The sequence below is a fragment of the Vanellus vanellus genome, assembly GCF_965231255.1.
Source record: "Vanellus vanellus genome assembly, chromosome: 29".
NCBI lineage: Eukaryota > Metazoa > Chordata > Aves > Charadriiformes > Charadriidae > Vanellus > Vanellus vanellus.
The window spans coordinates 1,109,666-1,132,891 of NC_138934.1; the positions used below are offsets into that span (position 1 = coordinate 1,109,666).

The 23,226-nt window shown below is 44.0% G+C and overlaps 1 protein-coding gene across 1 annotated transcript; it reads right to left on the bottom strand.

Annotated features, from left to right (window-relative positions):
* Positions 1 to 327: 327 nt before the first annotated feature.
* LOC309682462 (E3 ubiquitin-protein ligase RBBP6-like) lies at positions 328 to 20,599 on the bottom strand (the record flags this gene model as incomplete). Its single annotated transcript, XM_082496553.1, has 13 exons — positions 328 to 1,615; positions 3,163 to 3,264; positions 3,635 to 3,991; positions 5,533 to 5,873; positions 6,311 to 6,414; positions 7,222 to 7,388; positions 8,302 to 8,441; positions 9,473 to 9,569; positions 9,689 to 9,777; positions 11,435 to 11,479; positions 14,361 to 14,397; positions 16,135 to 16,234; positions 20,434 to 20,599. 13 exons carry the CDS (start codon positions 20,597 to 20,599, stop codon positions 328 to 330), a joined length of 3,033 nt encoding a protein of 1,010 aa, XP_082352679.1.
* Positions 20,600 to 23,226: the final 2,627 nt, after the last annotated feature.

Genomic DNA, 23,226 nt, shown 5'->3' on the forward strand with positions numbered 1-23,226 from the left:
TAAAAAATTTCAACTAGCAAAACTTTCACACTCCAGGAAACTCCGCCCAACTACTTAACGGTGGTTTAAAATAGGATGCCCCAGCAAAACCTGGCAACTCACAATTCTGTACAAAGTGTTCACTTTTATAAAGCTCCGATGTAAAAATCAAACCATCCAGCAGCACCATTTCAAGTGCAGCACAGGCTCTTTCCTGTCATTACTTGCAACGCCTGAGTTCGTTTACATTTTAACACGTTTCAATACCAATGATTCAGCAATCCAGTCATTTCTGTATTATCTGTCATTCTGTGTTGTGACAGGTTCCACTTTTCGGTCAGCTTTCTCTTAATCTTTGCTCTTCTTCCATTTTTTCATCTTGTGTTTGTGTTTTTGGCTCTTTCCCGATTCCCTTTTGTTTCCAGTGTGTTTCTTATGCTTCTTGTGCTTCTTATGCTTAATGTGCTGCTGCTTCTCTTTTTTCTTTCTCTTTTCCTTGCTGCCTTGACTCTCTCTGGAGCTGGCACTGCCGCTGTGGCTTCGAGTCTGAGCCTCAGAAGGGCTTTGACTACGGCCACGGCAAACACGGGGACTGCTTTGCCTTTGCCTTCCGCTTGCTTCAGGCTGCTCAGCTGCAGCAGGTGCTGCTGGATCCTCTTTCACCTCATCAACGGCCTTTTCTTTTGCTTCTTCAGGATTTTTTCCTGCAGCTTCGTCATCTTTTGCGGATACATTACTGTCCTGGTTTGAGGTTGGAGGTTTTGAGCCGAAACCACGACAACGGCTCTCACTGTCACTTTCACTGCAGTCTGGTACAAAGGCAGCCTCATCCCTCTCTCGAGTTACATCAGAAGAGAGCCGTGAGCAGCTGCTGACCTGAGGCTTAGGCTCATCGAAACTTTCATCGTTTTGTCCAGTCACCTTCTCTTTCTCATCTTTTACATCTGGCGATTCCTGTCTCAAAGGTGGTTTATTACCACCTGGTGCTCTCTCTTTGTTGCTCTTTACTTCTGGGACGTGCTTCTCTTTCTCGGAATTTTTGTCTAGAGGTTTGTGTTCCTCCGATGTATGCTTGGAATTGTGAGCAGCTTTACGGTCAGACTGCTTCCGCTCTCGCGGAGGACTGTAGCTGCTCCTTTGGGCATCTCCAGCGCCCTTTGTAGAGGGCTCTGCTCGCTCGTCTCTCGGCTTCCTTTTCTGTACCAATGTAGATTCTCTGCTTGGAGAAGGGTAGTCTTTTCTCCTTACTAAGTCACTCTTTTCATCTCTACGCTTGCAACGAGAATGATCTCTATTGCCATCGTGGTCATATTTTTTGCCTCGGTTAGGAGTAGAGTTTTTGGCAGTGGATCTGCGGCCTCTAAATACTGGAGACCTTGACCGTGAATGGTACCTTCTGTATGGGGGTGACCTTGACCTTGAACGGTGATAACCATGGGACCTTGACCTAGAAGGATAGTTACCACTCTTCCCTTTGCCTCTTCGGGGATAGGCTGGTGATGGCGAATAGGAACGAGAATGGGAACAACTTAATGCTCGAGAGTAGGAGCGAGAGCAGGAAGAACTTGATCTTGACTTGCAGTAGGAGGTATACAAACTTCTACAGTAAGATGAAGCACTACAGGGAGACTTGGACCTTAAAAAAAAACACAACACAAAAAACCACCAAACATGAGGTTCATTCAGAACGGTCACTCTCCTCAGTTTTTTTCCTCCCAAATTTGGTTTGAGTTTTGGGTTTTTTTTGGGTTGTTTTTTTTTTCCTCTGCATATGCTTATGGCAAACCTTCCATCTGCTGACAAAAGGCTACTCCAAATTGAAGAACTTGATAACATGTAACAGTTTCTACTTACAAGACAGAAGCCCTGCTGCTTTGCTGGTTTTTGTAAAAACATACAGGAAGGGTAAGCCTCTTTCGCCTCACTTCTAGCACATGAACTACCACAGCGATTGATTGATTTAAGGTGGTGTGTACTGGCCTCTACTGGTACGTGAATGCGCACATGTTTCACTACTCAGCAACGACATGCAGTGCAAACCGTCGTTGTAGCACTAAGATGCAGAAAGAGCAAGTCTTAATGGCTCCAGTGCAGTATCAAACATGAACACTGTTTAGCCTGAAGACAGTAAAGCTCAGTTTCAAAATGCCAGCTTAGGCTTTTTAAACTCACTACTTACTTGGCTATTTGTACAGAGGCAAAATACTTGTGCTGCAATCTTACATACAGGACGATGTAAGCAACACCTCTAGCCAGGTGGCCTAGCAAAATTTTGCACATACCTCTAGCTCTAACCAAGGAGAGTGACGGCATTTCAAGAAAAATCACATCTAAAAGCTTCTAAACTCAGCCTCCAGTACTATGACTCAGTGCCACTACTCTAGGAAAGATACTGACAGCATTACTACCAGAAGAGCCATTCAGACTCCTGCCAGAGTGATCTTTTGGGATAGAAAACATCAGCTACCCTGAGTTTTTCTTTTATCGTTTTTAAAAGCAGCATCTCACGGTATTCTGCATATGTTCACTAGCATCACTCCTCCTCTCCAAGTCCCTCACAAATTTAAGATTTCCTTACAAACAAGTCTGATCTTTTAATTCCTAAGAAAAATTTAACACTGTCAACAAAATACTAGCGAAAGCCACCAGTTTGCAGTCCAGGTTAAAACCTCTCCGTGTAGCCACATGAGATAGACAAAAGAGGAAATGAAGACAATTGGTCTCCCGTATCTCCTCCCAAGTGCTTTAAGGTAATGGTTACAATCAGAACAGGGAGACGCAGAAAATCCAGCCGCTGCACCTCTTCGGTCTCTATCCTCCTCACGTTGTCAGGAGGTGAAGGATGTCCCTGCACAGAAACTGTAGGAAACAGACCCTTGTTCCTCAACAGCTACGGCCAAATTATAACTAGCCCTCAACTGTAATCTCTGCCCTCTTTGAGCTAGTATGAGAAATGGCCAATTTCTCATACTCATTTCCATGGCCAATATGAGAAAATGTAGACTGCACGCAAATGCAAAAGGTGGATATCCTATTTGAGCAAAAAGAGTTTACAAATGAAACTCCTATCCCTGCTAATCCCTGGAATCACCCAACCCACCTAATGACAGAGGGGTGGAGTGGAACTCCCCCTGATTCTGCTAGACAATCTGCTTCTCCATTACGGACATGTAAAGCAGTTACCTGGAAAACAAACACCTACCCTCCTTTTGAATCTTTTTATATTCCACCAGTTCCTTAGCAAAATCACTTGTAAACTCATCAAGTTTGGACTTCTTCTCTTCCCTGTTAAAACAAGTTTGACCTTTGTTGCAATTATAGTTTGACCTTTACTACAAAAAGACACCAAGAAACAAACCATGGCCAACGTGAGAAAATGTATACTGCTCACAAATGCAAAAGATGGATATCCTATTAAAGCAAAAAGAGTTTACAATTCCCACAGGTTTAAGGGAGAGCTTTAGGATTACGTTTGTCTTCTTTTAGTTAGGCATGTTTGCCATCTGCAACGCAAAAGCATATTGGAATAAATACCGTGGAAATAATACTGTGTTATTTTTGCTCATGTCAGATGCACTTTAGTGTAGCTGCAGTCCGATAGCTATCGAAATACAAAAAGGAAAGCCAACACAACTTCATTGAGACAAATACTTACTCCTCTTTAAGTTTCTGCTGTTCTCTGTAAAACTCCTCCCTAGAAAAAGGAGGTGCTGGGATGGTATTTGAAGGAGCTGTTGGTACTGCTGTTGATACCCAAGGTGATGGCACGGTTGCAGGAGCTGGGGGATATCCTGGCGTGGGGACAGTGTACGCGGAAGATGGAGGCCGACCAGGTGGCAACTGAGGAGGATCCTGGGGTGGCGCTACCCCCGGTGGAAGAGGAAGTGCTTGGGGTGGTGGACGATACAAAGGAGCTGGAGGCACAGGCACGAAGACGGGGGTTGATACTGGTAGTGTTGGGGCCCAAGTCCTTTGGGTACGTTCACTATGCAGGCGTCCTCCATTTGAACGTCTAAAGAAACCCAAACCCATGTGTCAGTGTTTGTTACTCTCTACCCTGATTTTAAAGAGGAAAGCAAATGAAGCGGGAGCACGGTGGCGAGCACTTTGTGTTCTCGACTTAAGCATTCTTCTCCCTGCTTCCTGTTCATCTGAGACGACCGCTATTTCTCGATCCTCCTACTTGCCTTCCACATCCTCACCCCCGGCAGTTCCCCCCGCCTTCTCTCCTTAGCCTCCGCTTTGCGACTGTGGATGGAGGCTGCCCACGCTTAAAAGAGACTCCCATCTGCCAAGTGCCTACCGCTCCTCTGCCACTCCTTGATACACTTAATACTTCACGCTCCCCATCTCCAAAGGACTGCACAAATACGAACTACTCTTCCCTCAAGCTTCTTTTAACTTCTTCCACACCCGCTTCCTCTCTTGTTGCCTCACGATGATGTAGTTGGCCCGTTCTCGCCCCTGAATTGTTATTTTCTTGATTGCTGAATTTGAGATTTAGCTAATCTGTGGGATCCATCCTGGGTTTGGTTTTGATTAATCTTCAAGCTTTTAGAAACACAATGCACCTGTACAATCGATCTAGAACAACTATATCCCAAAAGGAAGGACTAACTTGACACTGCAGTAATAGATGAAACGGACTCCTCTCCCCAGCTGAGAGAAAGCAGCTGGGCTATTTGAGATGACTAAATGCAAAAAATTCAAAATTGTCGTAACATAACAGCATTGACTTTTCCAATAATTTGCTCAATCACTATCAACTAAGTTTCTACAAAAGAATGTTGGAGGATGATTTCTATTGGGAAATCAATTTCTTCAGCCCTGTTCAGCCGCTAATCAAAAGGGTGGCTTTCCACCTGATCCTTTCATTATATCTCGTTATTGGATGTACTTAGGGTTTCCTCAGAAAGTTGTTAATTTTTCAGAGTCCTCTTTTCAATCGTGTGCCGGAGTTTCATTTTAAATAATCTTACTGCAAGCACAGACGCCCTTGGTTAAAGCCAATTCAAATTAAGCCATTTAAAAACTAATCACCACTCGTATTCTCCACAACTGTCTGTACGTACTCCATTTGGTCTAGTGGCATTTCAAGAGAAAGCTCACTGGAAAAATATGGCTGCCCATGAAAGGATCAGAGTACATATAACCCACACACCCAATCTCAGTTTTGGAAAATGCAACAACGGAAATTCTGTTAGGAAATGTCCGTGGTCCAGTTCAGAGGCTGCCTTAGAGGTTCCTTTGAATTTGAAAGGTCTTTTGAAAATCCAAGGGCTCCTGGGGAAAAAAGGTTCCTCTTTCAGGGTAAACCTGTACTGAATGACTGATACAGGAACCAAACAAGAAAGTACTTCGGAGAAAATTCCTGCATGAGGCACACTTCCAGCTTACCAAAGCGTCCTCATTCAAAGGAAGAACAAAAAAGCAGAACTTTCACAATTCATCTGGAACTGTCACTAAGGCTATAGAACTCGCTGGCAGAGAAGCTCAAGAAGAAGACTCTAACTTCAGCATGCTATATTCATGTAGATCCACAGATGTACTTACCGAACAGCTCCACCCGGCTTTCCAGCACGCAGAGACAGGGGCACTGCTGCAGGGAGATCAGAAGCAATGACAGAAGAGGGACTTACTGGCAGCCCAGCTGCCACAGATGACGGACCAGGGGCCAATGATGACAAAGCAGCAGCAGAATGAGAAGGCAGAGTGGCTAATGGCATCAGGAGCGGCTCCTGCTCTCTGGAAATTGTTGGCCGGAGTAGAGGCTGCAGGTTGTCTGTTGCTGTTTGTCTCATGAGTGGTGGTGATGGCGGTGGCGGCGGCTGCTGCAGCTGTTGCTGCTCAATCCGCTTACCGTAGCCAGTTCCATTTTTGAAGTTGTTCACAGCCTAGAGGCAGAAAAACATTTACAAAAAGGTACTCTGAAACTTCACTAGATATACGAACAAAAGCCTCCGCAGAGTAAAGTTACTTGTGTTTTCCTGTAAATGCTATCAACCCTCAAATAAATCGGCACACAGCTATACGAACACATCGCATTAAACAGTGGTATTAATGACCGGCAACTTAGGGTATCTGTACTTAAAGGACTTCTGTGTTAACACCCAATTTGAAAGTGAGGAAACCACGGTAAGCAGAAGTGTGTCCTGATTGTTTTTAAAGAGTTGGAAGCTCCTGTAACAGCAGATAACGTATTTGAAAAGTACACTTAGCTTCATTCCATTTAGCCTTGCTTAAGGAGATACAAATGAAGATTTTCTTCCCTTTCAGCTTGTTACAAATAAACTTTTCCTACAAACAGTTTACGTAAAAGTCCTCACGTTACCTGGCGTAGGAACTTGTTGGCAACTAAAGCATCAGGAGAAACATCTGTCTGATGACATGTTGGGCATGTATGTTCCTCAGACTCCAGTAATGCTGTTCTAATACCTGTGAATAAATAGAATCATCAACTAGTTTGGATGATGAGGCACTATTGATTAGTGATTAAAACCTAAGGATTAGACAATGGGTGTTAGCCGACCTAAGGGAATTTTAGGGGGTTCTAATCAATTATCAAAAGACGTCTACCATTAATGGTGAATTTCACCTTGAGTTGAGAGCATGAAGCTATAAATGGTCAACAGTGTAAAAAATGTTGACTGTGCAGCAAGTAACTATCCAGTTTTGATATTTCCCTGTTGTAACATTTGAAGATGTAGAGCAGGCTGTGTCTTGATGCCTCAACTCATCTTTTTTCCCAGCATCTAGGACAGTGAGAAGTCACCAACCTCAAGGTTAATGAATAAAACACATCTCAAAAACGTTACTAGGTTTGAGTTCTGAAGGTTTTAACCCACTCTCCCGTGGAGAAGAATGTGGAATAAATGCCAAACTATCCTTTTGTTGCAGACCACAGGGAGTCACCGGAGTGGGCTATGTCATTTTGGATGAGAAAAAGGGCTGTGGACAAACTAAATGCATTCCATCGCTAATACTGTAATCACCTGCCCAATTACACACTCTTCTCATACTCGTCCCTTCGCATGTAAAGAGGATTTAACGAAACGCATAGAAAGGCAAAAAAGCTTTCTGCCTCGTTGTTTTCTCCTTTATAGGAGGAGAGTCCTTTGCTCTTCAGGGTATACTTAAGTATTAACTAGAACCGCTAACAAAGCAATTTTGTTATCTCCGATTTCTGCTTTCAGAAGATCCGATTTGACGTTTTGAATTAACAAACACGGGGCTGACACTTACATTGCTCACAATAACTGTTTCCACAGCAGGGAATAAGAACTGCATCGGTCATTACATCTTTACAAATGAGACATAACAGCTGATCTGGAAGAGGATCGTCTGTGGAGGCGGAGGACGGCTCCCCTGGTAAAAAGGGAGGCTTCTTCTTTCCTCTGGCATAGGCTTCCCTGGAGGGGAGGGGGGGGAGGAAAAAGAAAAAAGTTAAAGATGGGTAAAGGAAAACTTTTCCAAGCTTAGGACTTTACCAAAGGAAGATAACAGATGCAATTCTTCCCACTCCACATTAGCCTTCTAAAACGTAGGCACTTAGTTTAAACAACTTTTCTAGAGCTACAACACCAGAGAAGGGAGGGGGGCACAATTTTCCTTCTGCAGAACTCTCCCATTCATTGGATCACCTAAGAGATGAGCTCAGACTAGAAAAAACATTTTCTGACAGCTAGAATTCAGGTGAAATGAATCCCACCCCTCCTTTGCCAGGGGGTACATGTAAATTGCAGGCTCAGGACATAGTTAGTCCCTGAGTAATTACATTTTATAAATGAAAGAAGTCTATGTTACAGCTTCCACCAAAGGAGATCCACGACAGAAAAACAGAACTGCTACCAACTCCCTTTTTGTAAAGCCACTCTGGGCAGCACACTGTAGCATTTTCTTAGTTTACAGCAACAGGAAAACTTCAGTCTGTTTCACCCATGAGATTTGATAGGACTCAGAGGGGGAGGAAATCTCACTCTGACAGCCAGTTGTTAAATTTTACAAGAAGCCTTTGAAACACAAAACAGAGGCCAAACCAGCTTTCCAAGAGAACAACTCCAACTGTCAACACTACGGAAGTGTTTTGCTGAAATACAGGTTCTTAGCATACAACACGTTTAACCAACTCCCAGCGGCACGAGCACTGGGACCAGCCTATTTTCACATTAGAAAGTGTCACCGGTTTTCAGGTGAAGGTATAATGACGGTGCTTCCTCCCCCGTATCTACAGATGCTGGCCAACTCGCTTGCATTGCCACTCAGATATTGACGCATGGTTTCTCTTGCTCAGTTTTTGGTCAGTCTAATTAATTCCAGACCTACGCATTAATAGTTGGTATTGCATATCTTCCAGTGCTTGTCAGCATAGCACCCTTTGTATTGGGATCTTTCACCTCCATCATGAAACTGCTTGGAATTCCTGAGCTCCTTTTAAGTCTGGGAACAGACTCAAAATTTTTGTCCTGTGCAGAAAAGAAATGCAGACACATCTCATCTCAAGAGCCACACTTGAAACGACATTCCAACGATTAGTTTAGGCAGCAAAAGCCTTTCATCCTCTCCTTTTACCTAGCGCAAGGGTTGCTTTACTGAAAGCTTCACTGAAAGTGACAGAGCACTGGAACAGGCTGCCCAGGGAGGTTGTGGAGTCCCCTTCCCTGGAGATTTTCAAGACCCGCCTGGATGCAGTCCTGAGTAATGTGCTCTAGGCAATCCTGCTTTAGCAGGAGAGTTGGACTAGATGATCTCTAGAGGTCCCTTCCAACTCTGATAATTCTGTGATTCTGTGATTCTGTGAAATGCTTATTTTCCTAAATGAGTATAGCCAGCATATTCCACATTCTCGAGCAGTGTTTGGAACTCATCCGATGCCCTTTGCCTTAACTTCGGGTTGCTTCAGGGTGAGTTATCCCATAGCTCAGCATCCACCCCGAGAAGAGTCACAAACCCGCTCCAGTTCAGAGGGAGAGCCTAATTCAGTGCTCAGAATCAGCCACAGGGGAAACTTATATTCACCATCTATATACGAAGCTCGAATTCGTACCTCGTGCATATACATTCAGTGACAAACGTTAAATGGCATGAATACTCAGCCGGAGGCTGGTGTAGTTAAAACACGCAAATATTCAATACATGGCATCAACAGAAACATCGGGGTTGCAGATGAAATACCAAAATCTGTGAAGTGTCATTAAAAGAATTAAAAAAATAAAAATTTCCAATACTATTGAAATATATAAAAAGTATGCCTGAAAGGTCACAGAGAAAGACCTATGGACATATTTCATGTCCATGACCTAGAAAAAAGAAGATGTTACATTTAGAATGCCAGCAATCCCTTGAATTTTTAAGGGCTTTGCAACATTGCCATAGAACCTCTGTATTTCACCCCAAGACAAACAATTCTTAATAGGAGTGCTCGTGCTTTGCTTACGAAACTGCCAAAGGAAAAGAACAAAAAGTGAGTAACACCAGAAGTCCCCCACAATCTTACCCTGCGTCTTGGACAGTTCTTTAGGTAGTGGCCAGGTTTTCCACAGTGAAAGCAAGTATATGACGGGGGAAGTAGACCCAAAGGTTTCTTCGTGTAACTAAAAGTTTTTTGGGGAAAAAAAAAAGAAGGTAGGCACGTGTCTCTCTTGTTAAAACAAACACCTTTACAATTTTTCCATAATCTTCGAAGAACAGATTTGACACTATCAGCACTTACTTGATTGGATCATAGTCACGGCAGGACTGTGTCATCATAGCTTTTATTTTATCTTCTTTGGAAGCGTTGGCTTCGGCCAGATCGGCGGTCTGCTTAACAGGTAATTATTTGACATGCACATTAGAAACACAGTTAAGCCCACACAGACTGTGACATAAACCTTTTGCACAATCAGATCTTCAAATTATTGAAGCCATCTATTTTTATTTTTTTTTTCAGAAGCAGTTGTTCAAGTGCTCCAATTACACACCAGACTCCAGATACAGGCAGGCTCTATGGGAGGGACTGTAAAGGGTTTGGCCCTGCAAGCACCTATTGTTCAAATCAGCCAGCCATGGTTTTGGTTTTATATGCATTCAGTCACAAAAGCAACCAACTGCTTTCAACATTTTGTTAAATGCTTCTTTCAGATACACAGTTTTTTCTCAACAGTAACGTAATCCAGATCAACACCTATGAAATCCTTTCCATCAACATTTACAGAACACTTTGGAGATAACTGACTCATTTGTTGGAACCCAAACAGTTTACAAAACACATCCCAAACCCACAAAGCACTACTAGGAAAATGCCCAAATTCAAAGAGAGCATTTAATACACACCAATAATAAAACAGAGAACTCTGAACACATGGCCTCCACGCAAAGCCGGTCTGCACTAAAGAGGTTCGAGTAAGGAACACTTTTGAGCTTATGTTATGTTGCTGTCTTTTTCTGAAATAGTTACATTTTCTCAAAAGCTTCAATGTGTACACCACTGGGACAGTTTTTTACATTGTAGAGTAAAACTTTACACGAGTTTACACAACCAAGGACATGTTTATGGACAGCACTAACGGAGCCTAATTTCTTTTGGTGCTTGCCTTCCAAACTACTTTTTTTTTTTTTTTTTTGTCGAAGTACGCAACTTAATTTCTGCAGTGAGAGAGGGAAGAAGTTCCCAGGAGGAAGACATTTTGCTTTCTCGGAAAGGAACTCCAGCCTTTATTTTCAGAAGAAAGAACTAGCCCCTCTGCGTTAGGCCCTGCCTTCTCTAATCTTTGTACCTTTAAGGACTCGTAATTTAAACGACTGGCACTACGTCTTTGCCCAACGTGCAATCCCTAGTGCACAGTTACACATCTGCAAATACGACACACAGACACATTGGTATATGCCTATAAACAAGTGGGCGCATTTTCACAATTTACACAGTCTGCATTCAAACAAGTTAGATTGAGTTGTCCACTGAATATGTACTACAAGTTAGGAAATTGTGCAGCAGTCGAAGAATGGATCTAAAACTAGAACGACTAGAATTTCAAAAATTGCCGTGCAATTGGCCATGTTACAGAAACACTTCTATTTCGGCTCTTCAAAACCCCCATAGCTTACAGCCAATTAAATTCTTCTGTAAAAATTGTGTTCGTTTCCAACACAAACCTAACAAAACGTATGAAACAGGGGAACCTGCTTCTGAAGTGCTGCTTCTCTGTGTCTTGAAGATGACTAATACTACATCAACTACCTTGAAGCTGGTAAGGTACGCCCCTTCTATCTTCCCAAACCAGGAAACACGCTTGACAGGACAAGATCAAAATATACACACATTTTAAAGTTAAAATAAATATTTTAAATTATTAGAGATTAAATGGAAGTTTTGGTCAAATCACAACACTTATCCAGCTACAGATCACAGTACAAGATTTAAAAACACAAAGCAAACACTCTTTTTTTCTCTCAGTATTTGAAAAGAATATACGTATACCTCAGTAAGCTGGGCCAGAGAAATAGATGCAGAAGAGTCACCAACCTGTTCACAAAAAATGAAACCCTTATTCAAGTTCTGCAACCAAAACATAGCAATAGATCACCTCTGCTGTAGTCTGACAGTCTGCGCTAGAGCCTCTGGGTGTCACTGAAGGAGGCATTTCCACCCTACCGTAAGTTGTATTTCTCCAAAGCAAAGTCCAAACCTGCGACAGCTTAAGAGTGCCTCTGTGGTCAATGGGAAGACACTGAAATTACCAAACCCGCTTGAGATCAACTTATTGCTCCACATTTCTCAGAGAGGGACCCTTCTCAAATGCTCACAACTGCTTCAAAGTCAAAGGGCTTAGGAAGCTGTCAACTTTCAGCTAGAAAGGATTTAGAAACAATATTTCCCTTTATTCAAGCAGGAAGCATCGCTACAGGAAACTTATTTTCCATGCAGTTTGTAAGTTAATCAGTTCACGTCTCATTTGTAAATGCAGGCGGCTGTGCTTTTATGAACACAGCAGTTACCTGTCACAATAAAGCACAGGCGTATCAGCCCTGAAACGTGAACTCTGCCCCTCCTGTCAAGAAGTTTAAACATGCCAAACTCACCATACCCCACAAAACCCAAACAAAAACACCAATGCAAAACATCAGCCATCAAAGTAACCCACCGCTTTGGCTAGAAAAAAAATTAAGTGCTCAAGATATTGAAATAGAGGTGTTTACCATAACAGAGAATCCTATAGAAACCGAGAAAACGGATTTCTTGTCTTTTATTAGACCACAGGCCATACTATCCAAATCAAGTCGGGAAGCGTGAGCCTTTCATATTATTTTCCTTGCTATCAGACCAAAGCCCATTTTTAGGGAGGATGAAAACATGGATTCAGAGCACAGTCCCATAGCTTTTTTTCTCCACACTCCTCCCTCCCAGCTCCTTGCTGGAACACCTCGCAGGAAGGAATTCCTCGGGCCACTAGCTAGTAACGGACAGCGGTGTCTAGTGAGAACTACTACTGAAGTGCAGTTCTTCCACAAGAGAAAAGGGTAACCCTTCTCTTGTTCCATTCCCAGTCTACTGAACTATATTAGGACACAAGCAGCAGTTAAGCTTACCCTGGTAAAACAGTATCAGAAAGACACTCGAATCTCTGCCTATTACGTCTTAAATTGTTCAAAAATATAGCACACAACTTCACGATGGAGACCAAACAGCTCTCCTCAAGAGGTCACTAAATTGATCACAAGAGAGATTAAAACCCTTCCTTGGAAAAAGCTCTTCTCCTTTATTACCTAAGGTAGTGGCAGAATTCAAGGGAGCAGTTGTAGCAGACTGGGGAGAAAACACCTACGTGCACAAGATGATTCCTCACTCCAGTTCATCATTCTTCCTCTGTATGTTGACAAAAGCACATACATCACTGTATTACTAACAAAAAAACTTGTTGACAATGCGCCTTTGGAGAGGAATGCCTTGATCTGGAAAGAGAGACCTCCTTTCCATTGCGAGTCTTACCAGCAGATACAACTTTCCTTCTTTTCAGAACATTTGGTACCTAGTTCCATTTAAAAGGAAGCCCCATCAAGTATTTTGAAGCTTCGTGCTCCATAGGCCACTTATTTTTACACGTGGAAAAAAAGGCCTGTGTTCTCTCATAACAGCATACAAAATGCATGACATAAACTGCGAGGGTCACTGGGCCACTTAAACTTCCTCAAACTCACCATGAGGGGCATTAGTGCCCAAAAAGGAATTCGAACCAATCAGTGACAGAATTACAGATGTCAGATTCAGACTTAGTGCTTTTAGACCTCCATACAAAAAGTTTACCATTTTAAGTTGATTGTATACCATTCCACGAGAATCAGAGGCTGTATTCTTCACCGAACACAGAACACGGAGACAGGGTTGACGAATTTCTAGATTGTTACCCCAACAGCTAACCAACTGATCAGATCCAGTGGTCCAGGCTTAGTGTAATGCCCCACATCATTCCAGTGCAGAAAAGGCAGTTATACTTCAAATAAAGAGGAAAAGAAACCCAAAAACTAATAGTGGTGTTCGCACTGTAAGGACTATTTTGAAATGCCTAGTTACACATAGCGTTCCACCCAAGTGGCAAATCAGAAAGTGGAAAGATCAAATGCAGCACTTGAGAATACCACTTTGCGTAGCAACGATAGTTAAATTCACAGCAATCTACTAAAGACATTTATGTATGCAGAGGGGCCCAAACAATATCACTGCAAGGATGCAGTTATAGGAACAAACACCCAACTATTTAAGGACATGGAAAGGAATCGTGTAGCTGAGCAGAACTGTCCTCAAAACATATGGGGCACCTTGGGTTTGGCATTTGTTTAAACCCCCACGTCAAAAGGGAAAAACAGGACCAAGACTAAAAACAGGGGCTTCTCGGTGGTTTTTGAGAACATTTTCATGTGGCAAAAAGGTATTTAAAAACAAAAGCTAAGTGATACAATGTGAAAATGGCAAAAAGTACCTTCCAGACAACATTTATTGCAAGAAACAGAAAGCACACAACCACCTATACAGACACACATATTACTAGCTACAGACGGACAGGTGTCAAACGTGGCACCGTGTTCAGCTGTGCAAACCGTGAACCTACGAGATCTAAAATCGGTCGTGTGCTATCTGTACAGCACAGTCATACAGGAACTATTCCAGCATATTCAATATGAAACACAATGCATCACTAGGCACAAATACACATCTTCACATTAGAACTGTGCAAATGGTGGCATTTCTCAGTTTTTACTTTGCTGAAGCAAATACCTTCTATTTACAACATATACTATGCTTTACTGGAAAATACATTAAGCTAATGTTTGGGCAATTAAGACAAGGCTACATTGTTTATTATTAAGTGCAGCGTGGAGAAAAAAAGTGAGATTGGGGTTTTACATACTGCTTCTGATGTTCCACTCACTGGCTCAGTTCCACATCTAGAAGAAGAAAGAAACGTGATCAGAATTTAAAATAAAGCACTTGTACCCAGCATAGAGTAGTGAAAACACATCATAGAACCTGATCACCAAAGCATTATGTTCTGATAGCCTACTGAACGTGGAAATTTACTTGTACGCGTAAACCATTCTCTCTTGGTACGTTCAGTGCAACTAAGAAAAAAAAAAAAAAACAAACCAAACCAAATCACATTTCTACTTTGTCAAAAAGTCCCCTAAGCCCTACAGGTAGAGGATACAACAGTGCAAGAGGAAGTCCTCAGATATTTTGTCGCTGATCCGTAAGTATCAAAAACATGACGGCTGTGCTACGGTTTGTGTTCTTAAATAATCAGCCATCAAAATACAAAGGGAACTTTAGCCAATCTGTATATCCCTAGTATAGCAAATAAGTACCAGATACAGTACTTCAATTGCTAAGAAAGAAGAGTGATAGTTTAGACACTTCAAAGTGCAGCTTTCCTTAAGCGAACCAAAAATCAGTCACCTGACAAAGAACAGAAATGTCAGCAGCGTAGTCCTTAGAACAGTGCTTCTTTGCGGAAGCCCAAGCACGGTGGTCAGATATCCACTGTATTTAGCCACCAAATGTGTTACATATGCTATATTGACTTAAAATAGGAGTAGAAATGTCACGTCAAAGCAGTTTCTAGGATTTTAGGCGCATAATATGTATTACACACTGTAACCCATCAGTTGATTTATTGAGAACCAACATTGGAAAGACACGGCAAAGCCACAAGCTAATAGTAGCTACTGATTGTGGGGGAGAGGCATATCTTGAAGAAGGCTGGACAAGACGACCATTCAAACAACGCTAAGGTAGCTGATAGAGAAGGGGTCTGTATGGATACATAAAGGACAGCAATAATCCTGTACTCGGGACTCCGTTTGAACAGCTGTAATGTTAATCAATATACCCGATCCTCGGTCCTTCATAAATCTTAGGAATACAGAATTAAAACCTGGAGCACAGGTACCAGCTTAGCATAAAAACAGACTTAGAAAGATAACGACTAACTTTTGGTAACGTGCTAAACTGCTGAACGAGTTTCACGTTCGGAAAGGATTCATCGTACTCGCACAGAAGGCAATGCACTTCAGCATACTGTTCTTTTTCGCTTGCCTGAAACGGACGTTGTCTTTAGGAAACTAATAGGAAGCCCCTATGAATGAAATGTCTCCTTTGCAGGGTTCACCAGATGGCAACCCTTGGTCGTTCCTCTAGAGCTGGTACGCAAAACCCGCAGGTTTGGGCCCTAAGAATACCTCCCATATCCCGTCCCCCTGCTCTCCCAAATGCAAGAGTACTCAAACACTGAGAATCAGACACTTCTGAGATGGGCACAAATTGTAAGTTTACACTACAATGAGTCTCTGTCTCTACTATCACAGCAATAAAAGCAAACACGTATCACAAGGAATCTCTCCACGCAGAGCAAACAGGATCTACAACTTGGGTCTCAGAACAATCAACTCCAAGAACAAACCCAACAGAATCATCTTAAAAGTTACCATTGTTGCAGTTTGAACCCCATGCCAGTCAAAAATGACAGTCTCCTTTGGGACAGACACCTTAAAATCTACCCCGTGACAACAAAAAGTCACAGCAGCTTTCACAAGAAACATACAGTCTGAAAGTCCCTGTAAACTAGTATCAATGAAAAAACACACCCAAACCCCCAACAAAGCACACAACGCTTTAGGGATACTTACCTAACAGATGTTTTGCTGGTAGCTTTAACTCCACTGACGGGGATTCTTCTGACAATTACCGACGAGTTCTTGGGAATCAGGGTGGTATCATCTGTGTATTCTGAAAACAACAGAAACACAGAGAAAAAACATCACTCAATTTGTAAGCACGTATATTAATAGGTAATTACACAGCACTTCAGAGACCCCTTGACAGATACAAAAGCAAAATTTTGCAGGTAACATCACGCTTTGATCGCCTCAACACCCTAACAGGACCTTGCGAAAAATCTTCCCGCTTGAGAATTACACAAGCAGCAAAATCTTTTTCTTTCTTTTTTAATCGTTGGAATGCCAACAGCAAAATAGTCTCAAAGGTCACTAAAGGAGAGTCCGCCAATGCATGAGGTTCTTTCCTGATCTAGCTTAGCTTGCTTTGGCTTCTGATAGGCTGCAATGCCAGTAGATCTTTGGAGAAAAACAAACCACAGCAAAGTCCCCCCCCCAAGAAACGAGATTCTGAAGTCTGACTAGCTTGCCCTGCAGCACAACAGGCACTTGGCTAAAGCATGAAAACTCGGTGCCACGGCTTTCATAGCTGCTCACTAAAAACGATCCACCTATGCGGCTAGAGCTCAAGGCTTACAGACACAGAAGACAGCCCGCCATCTCTCTCTATTTGTTGGAGCTCAATCCTCCGACAGCCACGCTTCTCAGCTGCTCAGTGCTTTACATTTGGATGGCAACAAAATGGCAGTGTCAGAATTTGGATCACAGAAGTTTGGTGTTTATTTCGAGCTTGCTTTCACAAGTGGGGCAGAATTGGCTCCAGCTAAAGTGGTATCTCCCCTCAGAAGCTAATTGTCTAGCTTGAATTAACCAAAGGGATGTGAATTCTTTCAACTCCCTTTTTGCAGAGCAGAGAGACTCAAAATTACGCTGTATTACGCTGTATAACAAGTCAAGCTCTGGCAAGGTGGTTTCTCTCAGGGATCATACACAAAATAGGAAAAGTTCACAATTTATGCTCCATTTTTCTGTATATTATTCCTACCAACAGGAACCTCTCTTAGACCAAAACATACCTACCAGAAGACATTATTTCCACAATGAGATGAAAATGTTACTTCTATTTCCAAATGACAGAACGCTTCTTCAGAAAACTGAGCAATCATTTAGCTGAAACTAATTCCTGACCTTCCCCCGCAAGGGACCCAACAGCAAGCTTCCTCTGGACTTCTCCAGAGGAGTTTCAAATTGTAGGAGAAAGGAGTACTGATGATGAAACCGGAAGCTTTTACACAAGTCACACCCTGAAACCGACCCCTAGAGCTCTTCTCAAAGAGGGAAATCTAACCATTACATAGACACCTGTCAAGAAGGGCCTGCGCTGGGACTTTTTCGTGGAGAAGGAGCTCAGTCAGGACTGAGGCCCAGGCAAACAAGTGGGAGATCACGCCACCTGCGGTTCTAGAAGCCCGGAGCAGCTGCTTCTACCTGCTGAACAGAGTCATACACTGCATCCTTTCTGGTCCACATCACCAACCGCTCGGCTGACATTTCAGTCGAGAAGGTCAGGAGAAGGTCAATTTGAACATGCACAACAGGTGTATGATGCAAAAAGAGGAATAAGTCCTCTTTTAGCATTTTGTGACAATTCATTGGCCATTAGAAGAGAACCATTGACATCTGCTTTCTGAATAGAGTATCCTTGCATGTACAGATATATAAATCGTCTTGTTTTCAATTCCTGGTTAAGCGCACGGTGAAGAGTGCTCTGTAATAAGTGACAGAAGATAATTTGCTGATCCAACCAGTTGCTGAATAACCATCTGGACGTAGATTATCCCAAGCTAAGGTTAAACATTAAAACTGCATACATAGTAAGAAAAGCTTAATCGCCATGCTATGATTTCATGACTTATGTATTGTTATAATCAAACACAAGCTGTATTTTTTTTATATAAACTATAAAAGCTAATAGTGTAAAATAGATTCAGACTGTGTAACTGTTATCCAAACGGATATACTAGCTCTGTATAAGATGCAGTTCTTGGAAACCGGTGTAACTGAAGTTTTATATAACCGCAATATCAGTATTGTTTATTCACCAAACCTAGAAACTGGCATTGTTCCACAGGAGGGTGGCAAGATAGCCAACATCTTGCTGTGTAGGCAGGATATGCATGATTGTGCAGACAGGGCTAAGCCACAAGGTCGGATTATGTCAGCAAAGCATGACAAATTGTGAAACAACGAATAAGAGTATGCCTTGAAAAGCGGCTGAAACCAACCCTGCGGTCTGGACAAAGACCAAAGAAGAACTGAGTCTGCGCAGGGACAAAAAGTTACTTGCGGTGATGAAGAGGAATCAGCAGCCTTTGTCCTCAAGACCCTCAGCGACCACCACCAGGAGGCATTGCGCACGCGCAGTTGGGAGGAGTTTATGAAAATGACTTCTCAAAGCTAATTTTAATATGAAGCGGGGACAGGTTATGCATATGTATAAGCATATTGAGAAATCTTATGATTATATAATTAAGTATTATATATATTTGAGAAGGCCGCTACATTGGGCGCGAGCCTAGGTGGAGCTGCGACTCCCCGGCCACCAAGCACTGCTTTTGCTTTCCTACCTTAATAAATATTTAGTGAATCGGGTTTTGATTCAATTGGTCTTAATTTCAACTATAACAGCTCCAGCCGTCTAATAACAGACTGATAGAAAAATGAATTCACCTTAAAAGTCAATCAGTGCACATGTCAGCGGAGCAACTGAAGCGAGACAATAGCTCGGTGAAGTAAAGGCCAAACGGCTCAGGGAACTTTCATTTGCATTATTACTATCATACAGCACTGCGCTCCAAAGCAGCACCTCGATTGCTTTGAAAGGATGAGTCAATAAAATCTAACATACTTTCGATCACTAATCTCATTATATAGACCCTCCGATGCCTTAATGTCCCACTGGCACTGCTTACCATTACACCGCGTGACCGGGAAAGCGAAAGCAATGCTGGAGACAACGTGGTAATGAACCAAACTGAGCCTGCCCCAAGCCCCTGGCCAAGGGACATGGACCTGGCTGACAGCACACCCCCAGGAGGTCCCAAACCCGCTGGTGACACAGTCAAAGCAGCTGACTCCCAGACAGGCAGGGCTCCCACCAGAACACTGTGGGCTTTGGAATGGGTACATGACTTGCTCTCAGCTCAACCAGGCAAACAGGAACTCCAGACCCTTTCTGAGAGCTCTACATAACAATGCTGCAAGGCAGCCCAAGAATTCATTGCACTCTGAAGTGTAACCCAAGAAACCCCCCATAAGCATTGCAACACAAAATGGCACAGTGAAGGGCACGCTTTAAAAGCTGCTTAAATGCCTTCTCTAAAATGCACAGTTTGCACAGCGTTGAAAACACTGGAGGTGAGTTTAAACGCACCATTCCGGGGGAGAGGCTTTCTGAATGGACTTCGGCCTTTTTAGAACGTGCCTCTAAAGTAAGCACGGAAGAGGCCATCCCCACAAGCCCTTTTGAAAATAGGTCCCAACCATCCATTTTGACTTCCCAGCATTTTAAAAAGAGTCCATCGTATCGTATTTTTCCACCGAGGTTTAAAATCCTGTTGACTTTTAGCTTACATTAGCATTGCTTCTAGTACTGGATTTCCATCATGAAAAGTAACAGTTAGGGAACTGTAACAGCTTAGCGTCCTCGGAAAAATCTGAACAAGAAGGCCATCTTCACTCAAGGTTCCCTTTGTCCTTTCCAAGATCATTTCAACATTTGGTCAGGACTCCATCCAGCACAGACCAAGATATAACCCCCCAATACTTTATGTCCACTTGTAGGAATTCCCAACATCCCAGGGAGGCAGAATAACCTGGTCTAGTTTCTTCCTTTTTCTTCTGAAAGCAACTTTAAGCATCTACATCTGACTAACGAGAACTAAAACTCACAGCTATACATAAAACCCCAAACTTTGGAATTCGTACATGTTACACCAAAATGTATTCTCTAGCTTTGCTCTGAAAACCACTGGGGTATTTTTGCATTTTTGCACGGAAAACACCCTTACGACAGCTTCAATAAGCATCTGTGTCACGAATATTCCAAGTTTAAAATTGTTTTACCAAGGGCAGAGTGCAACACAGCCTGCAGGACCTTTTCACTGACAAACAAGAGGGATGCTCTTTCAAGTATGCAAGTTCTTTCTTCTTTAACTTCCCCTTGAGGCAACACCACATTGAAGAGAACCTGGCGAAGCAGCTGCTTTTCCTTCACTGCCCCGAGGCCCCGCACCCACTGCCCCCACATACCTTCTTTGGTCTGGGCGTTGCTGAGCTGCAGGTCGCAGTTGGCCGCCTTCAGCTTCTCGCGGCCCATGATCTGGCGCTTGAGGGCGCAGAGGGAGATGCAGAGGCCGTCGAAAGTGACCGTATCATAGTTCAGCTTGGAGGAGAACTTGTAGTGGACGCATGACATGGTCGGGGCCAGGCGGTGCCTTCTCCTTGACGGCATCTACCAAGGCAGACAGCGTTTCAGCCCTGGCTCGGCCTCCGCTCCCTCTCTCGCACGCAGCGCTGCCGGGCCCGACCCGTCGCTATGGCGACTCGGGTGCCCCGGCCTCAGCCACCTGCCGAGGGGTTGACCACCCACAACCGCAGGGGCCGCTGCCCACGCCTCACTGCGCAGGCGCAACGGCACACCGAAAGCACCACTGTGCCTCCCGTGACCCAGCACAGGGCCACAGACGGCACGTGTGCCGTCACCACCGGCCTGTCACCGCCCGGTGTCCCTCCTGTCACCTCCAGGCCTGTCACTGCTGGTGTGCTGTCAGCCCCAGGCCTGTCACTGCCGGTGTCACGCCTGTCACCACAAGGCCTGTCATTGCTGGTGTGCTGTCACCCTCAGGCCTATCCCTGCCGGTGTCCCTCCTCTCACCCCAAGGCCTGACACTGTCCATGTCATGTCACCCCCAGGCCCGTCACTGCCGGTGTCCCTCCTGTCACCCGCGGGACTGTCACTGCCGGTGCCCCTCCTGTCACCCCCAGGCCTGTCACTGCCCATGTCATGTCACCCCCAGGCCTGCCACCCCTGGGCCTGTCATTACGGTGTCCCTCCTGCCACACCTCCACGTCTGTGGTGTCCCTCCTGTAACTCGCAGGCTGTCACTGCTTGGTGGCCAGGACATGCTGTCCTGTGTCGCGTATTAATTGAAAGGGGTACATTCTTAATTGCACTAAAGTGAATCACCTTGAAATATTGGAAACGTTAATCTAAATGATGGTAGCTTCCATCTTAATTAAAGCAATGATAATCCCCTACAGATTTATAGAGACTTTATTTGAGTAAACATGACCAAATTTTGAGATTTGTGATATTTTTCTCAAGGACTTGATTTTTCTTAGCAAGAAATCCACCAAAAGATAAGGGCAAAGTACATTAATTATTGAACGTGGTAAACCTGGATGGGTTTTAAATTTGTCAAAGCCAAATAGACACATTGCCTCAAAAGAAAAAGAAAAACAAAAGGTAGTGTGGATGCTCAAATCACTACCTGCTTGGTAGTAATGGAAAGCATTTGAATGCAAATTTGCTTGTAATCTCACTTAATCTCAACGTTTCTCATGTTGACAAGAGAAAAGGGCAGATGGAAAAGCGTTTCTCAACGGGGAATCCCTTTATCTGTCGCTGAGTCGTGTGGTGACAGAGACCACCCCCGAGCCACCACAGTCACGCTGGCACCCAGCCAACCACGCTGGGATGACCCCCTCACAGAGAATCTACAGCGGGACACACAAGAGGAAGAGAAAAAGAAGGAGGACAAACAGGAGGAACTGGTGGATGGCAGAGAAGGAAGAGGAAGGGGATGAAGAGCACCAGGAACACAGAATGAAGATGAGAACAAGGAGGAAGAAGAGAAAGAAAAGAAGGAAGACAGAACATGAGGAGAAGCAAGAGAAGGAGAAGAAGAGGTGGAGGAGGAACACAAGGAACTGTCAGAAGAGGAACAAGCAGCACAGCACTAGGAGCAGGAGAGAAAATAGGGAGAAAAGAAGGATGAGCAGGAGGAGGAATGGAAGAAAGAGCAACAAGAGGCACAACAGGAGGAGAAGGAAAATGTGGGAAAGAAGAAACAAGAGGAGGAAGAGGAGCGGGACGAGAAGGAGGAGGAGGAGGAGGAGGTAGAGGGGCAGGAGGAGGAGAAGGTGTCAGGAAGAGAAGGAGGAGGAAGGAGAAGGAGAACGAAAAGGGAAGAGGAGGAGGAGGACGATGACATCCAGGAAGAAGAGGAACAGAAAAAAGGCAGTGGAGGAGGTGCAGGAAAAAAAGGGGAAGAAGGAGGAGGAGAAGCAAGAAGAGGATGAACAAGAGGATGAATAGGAGAAGGACAACTAACAGGAGAAGGAGGGTTAGGATGAAGTTGTGGAGGCGGAGTGGAGAAAGGGGGAGGAAGAGGAGGAGAAGGAGGATGACTACAGCAACGACAAACAGGAGGAAAGACAGAAGGAGAAGAAGGGTAAAAGAATGACAGCGAGGAGGAGTAGGAACAGGAGGAAGATGATCAAGCAAAGGAAGCGGGGGAGGAAGAGGACGAAGTATTGCGGGCTGAGCGTTCCAAGGCACACCTACAGCAATGTACAATGAGAAATTACAAATAAATGTCCTTGGGAACGTGCCCCATGGGCACCTTTTTTGCTTTTTCCCCTTCCAGGTGACGCTGGTCAAGGCCCTGGCACCCGCAGCCATTGGCTGTACAGCTCCCCTGACGCTGGGTATCTCCCACACCTTTAGTAAAACAACGCAGCCCCAAGATTTTGTCTGTCCACCGGGAGCAGGGGGAGGAAGGTGTGCATGTGGGTGAGGACCATCTGCTTTATCCTTTTAACTGTGATCCCTCAGCAGAAACACTGAAATATTCAGAGTAGAGCACCCCATTGAAATCAAAGGGTAAGCGGCCAAGAAGGCTCCAAGCGCACATTTTCAGCTCTCTGTCCCTCTGCCATCCCCTCCAGCCACTCTGCCGTCCCGTCCCAGCCTTCTCTGCCGCTCTCTCCCTCTCTCCTGCTCCTCCTCTCGGCCCCACAGGGGCTCCAGGGCCTGGCCCT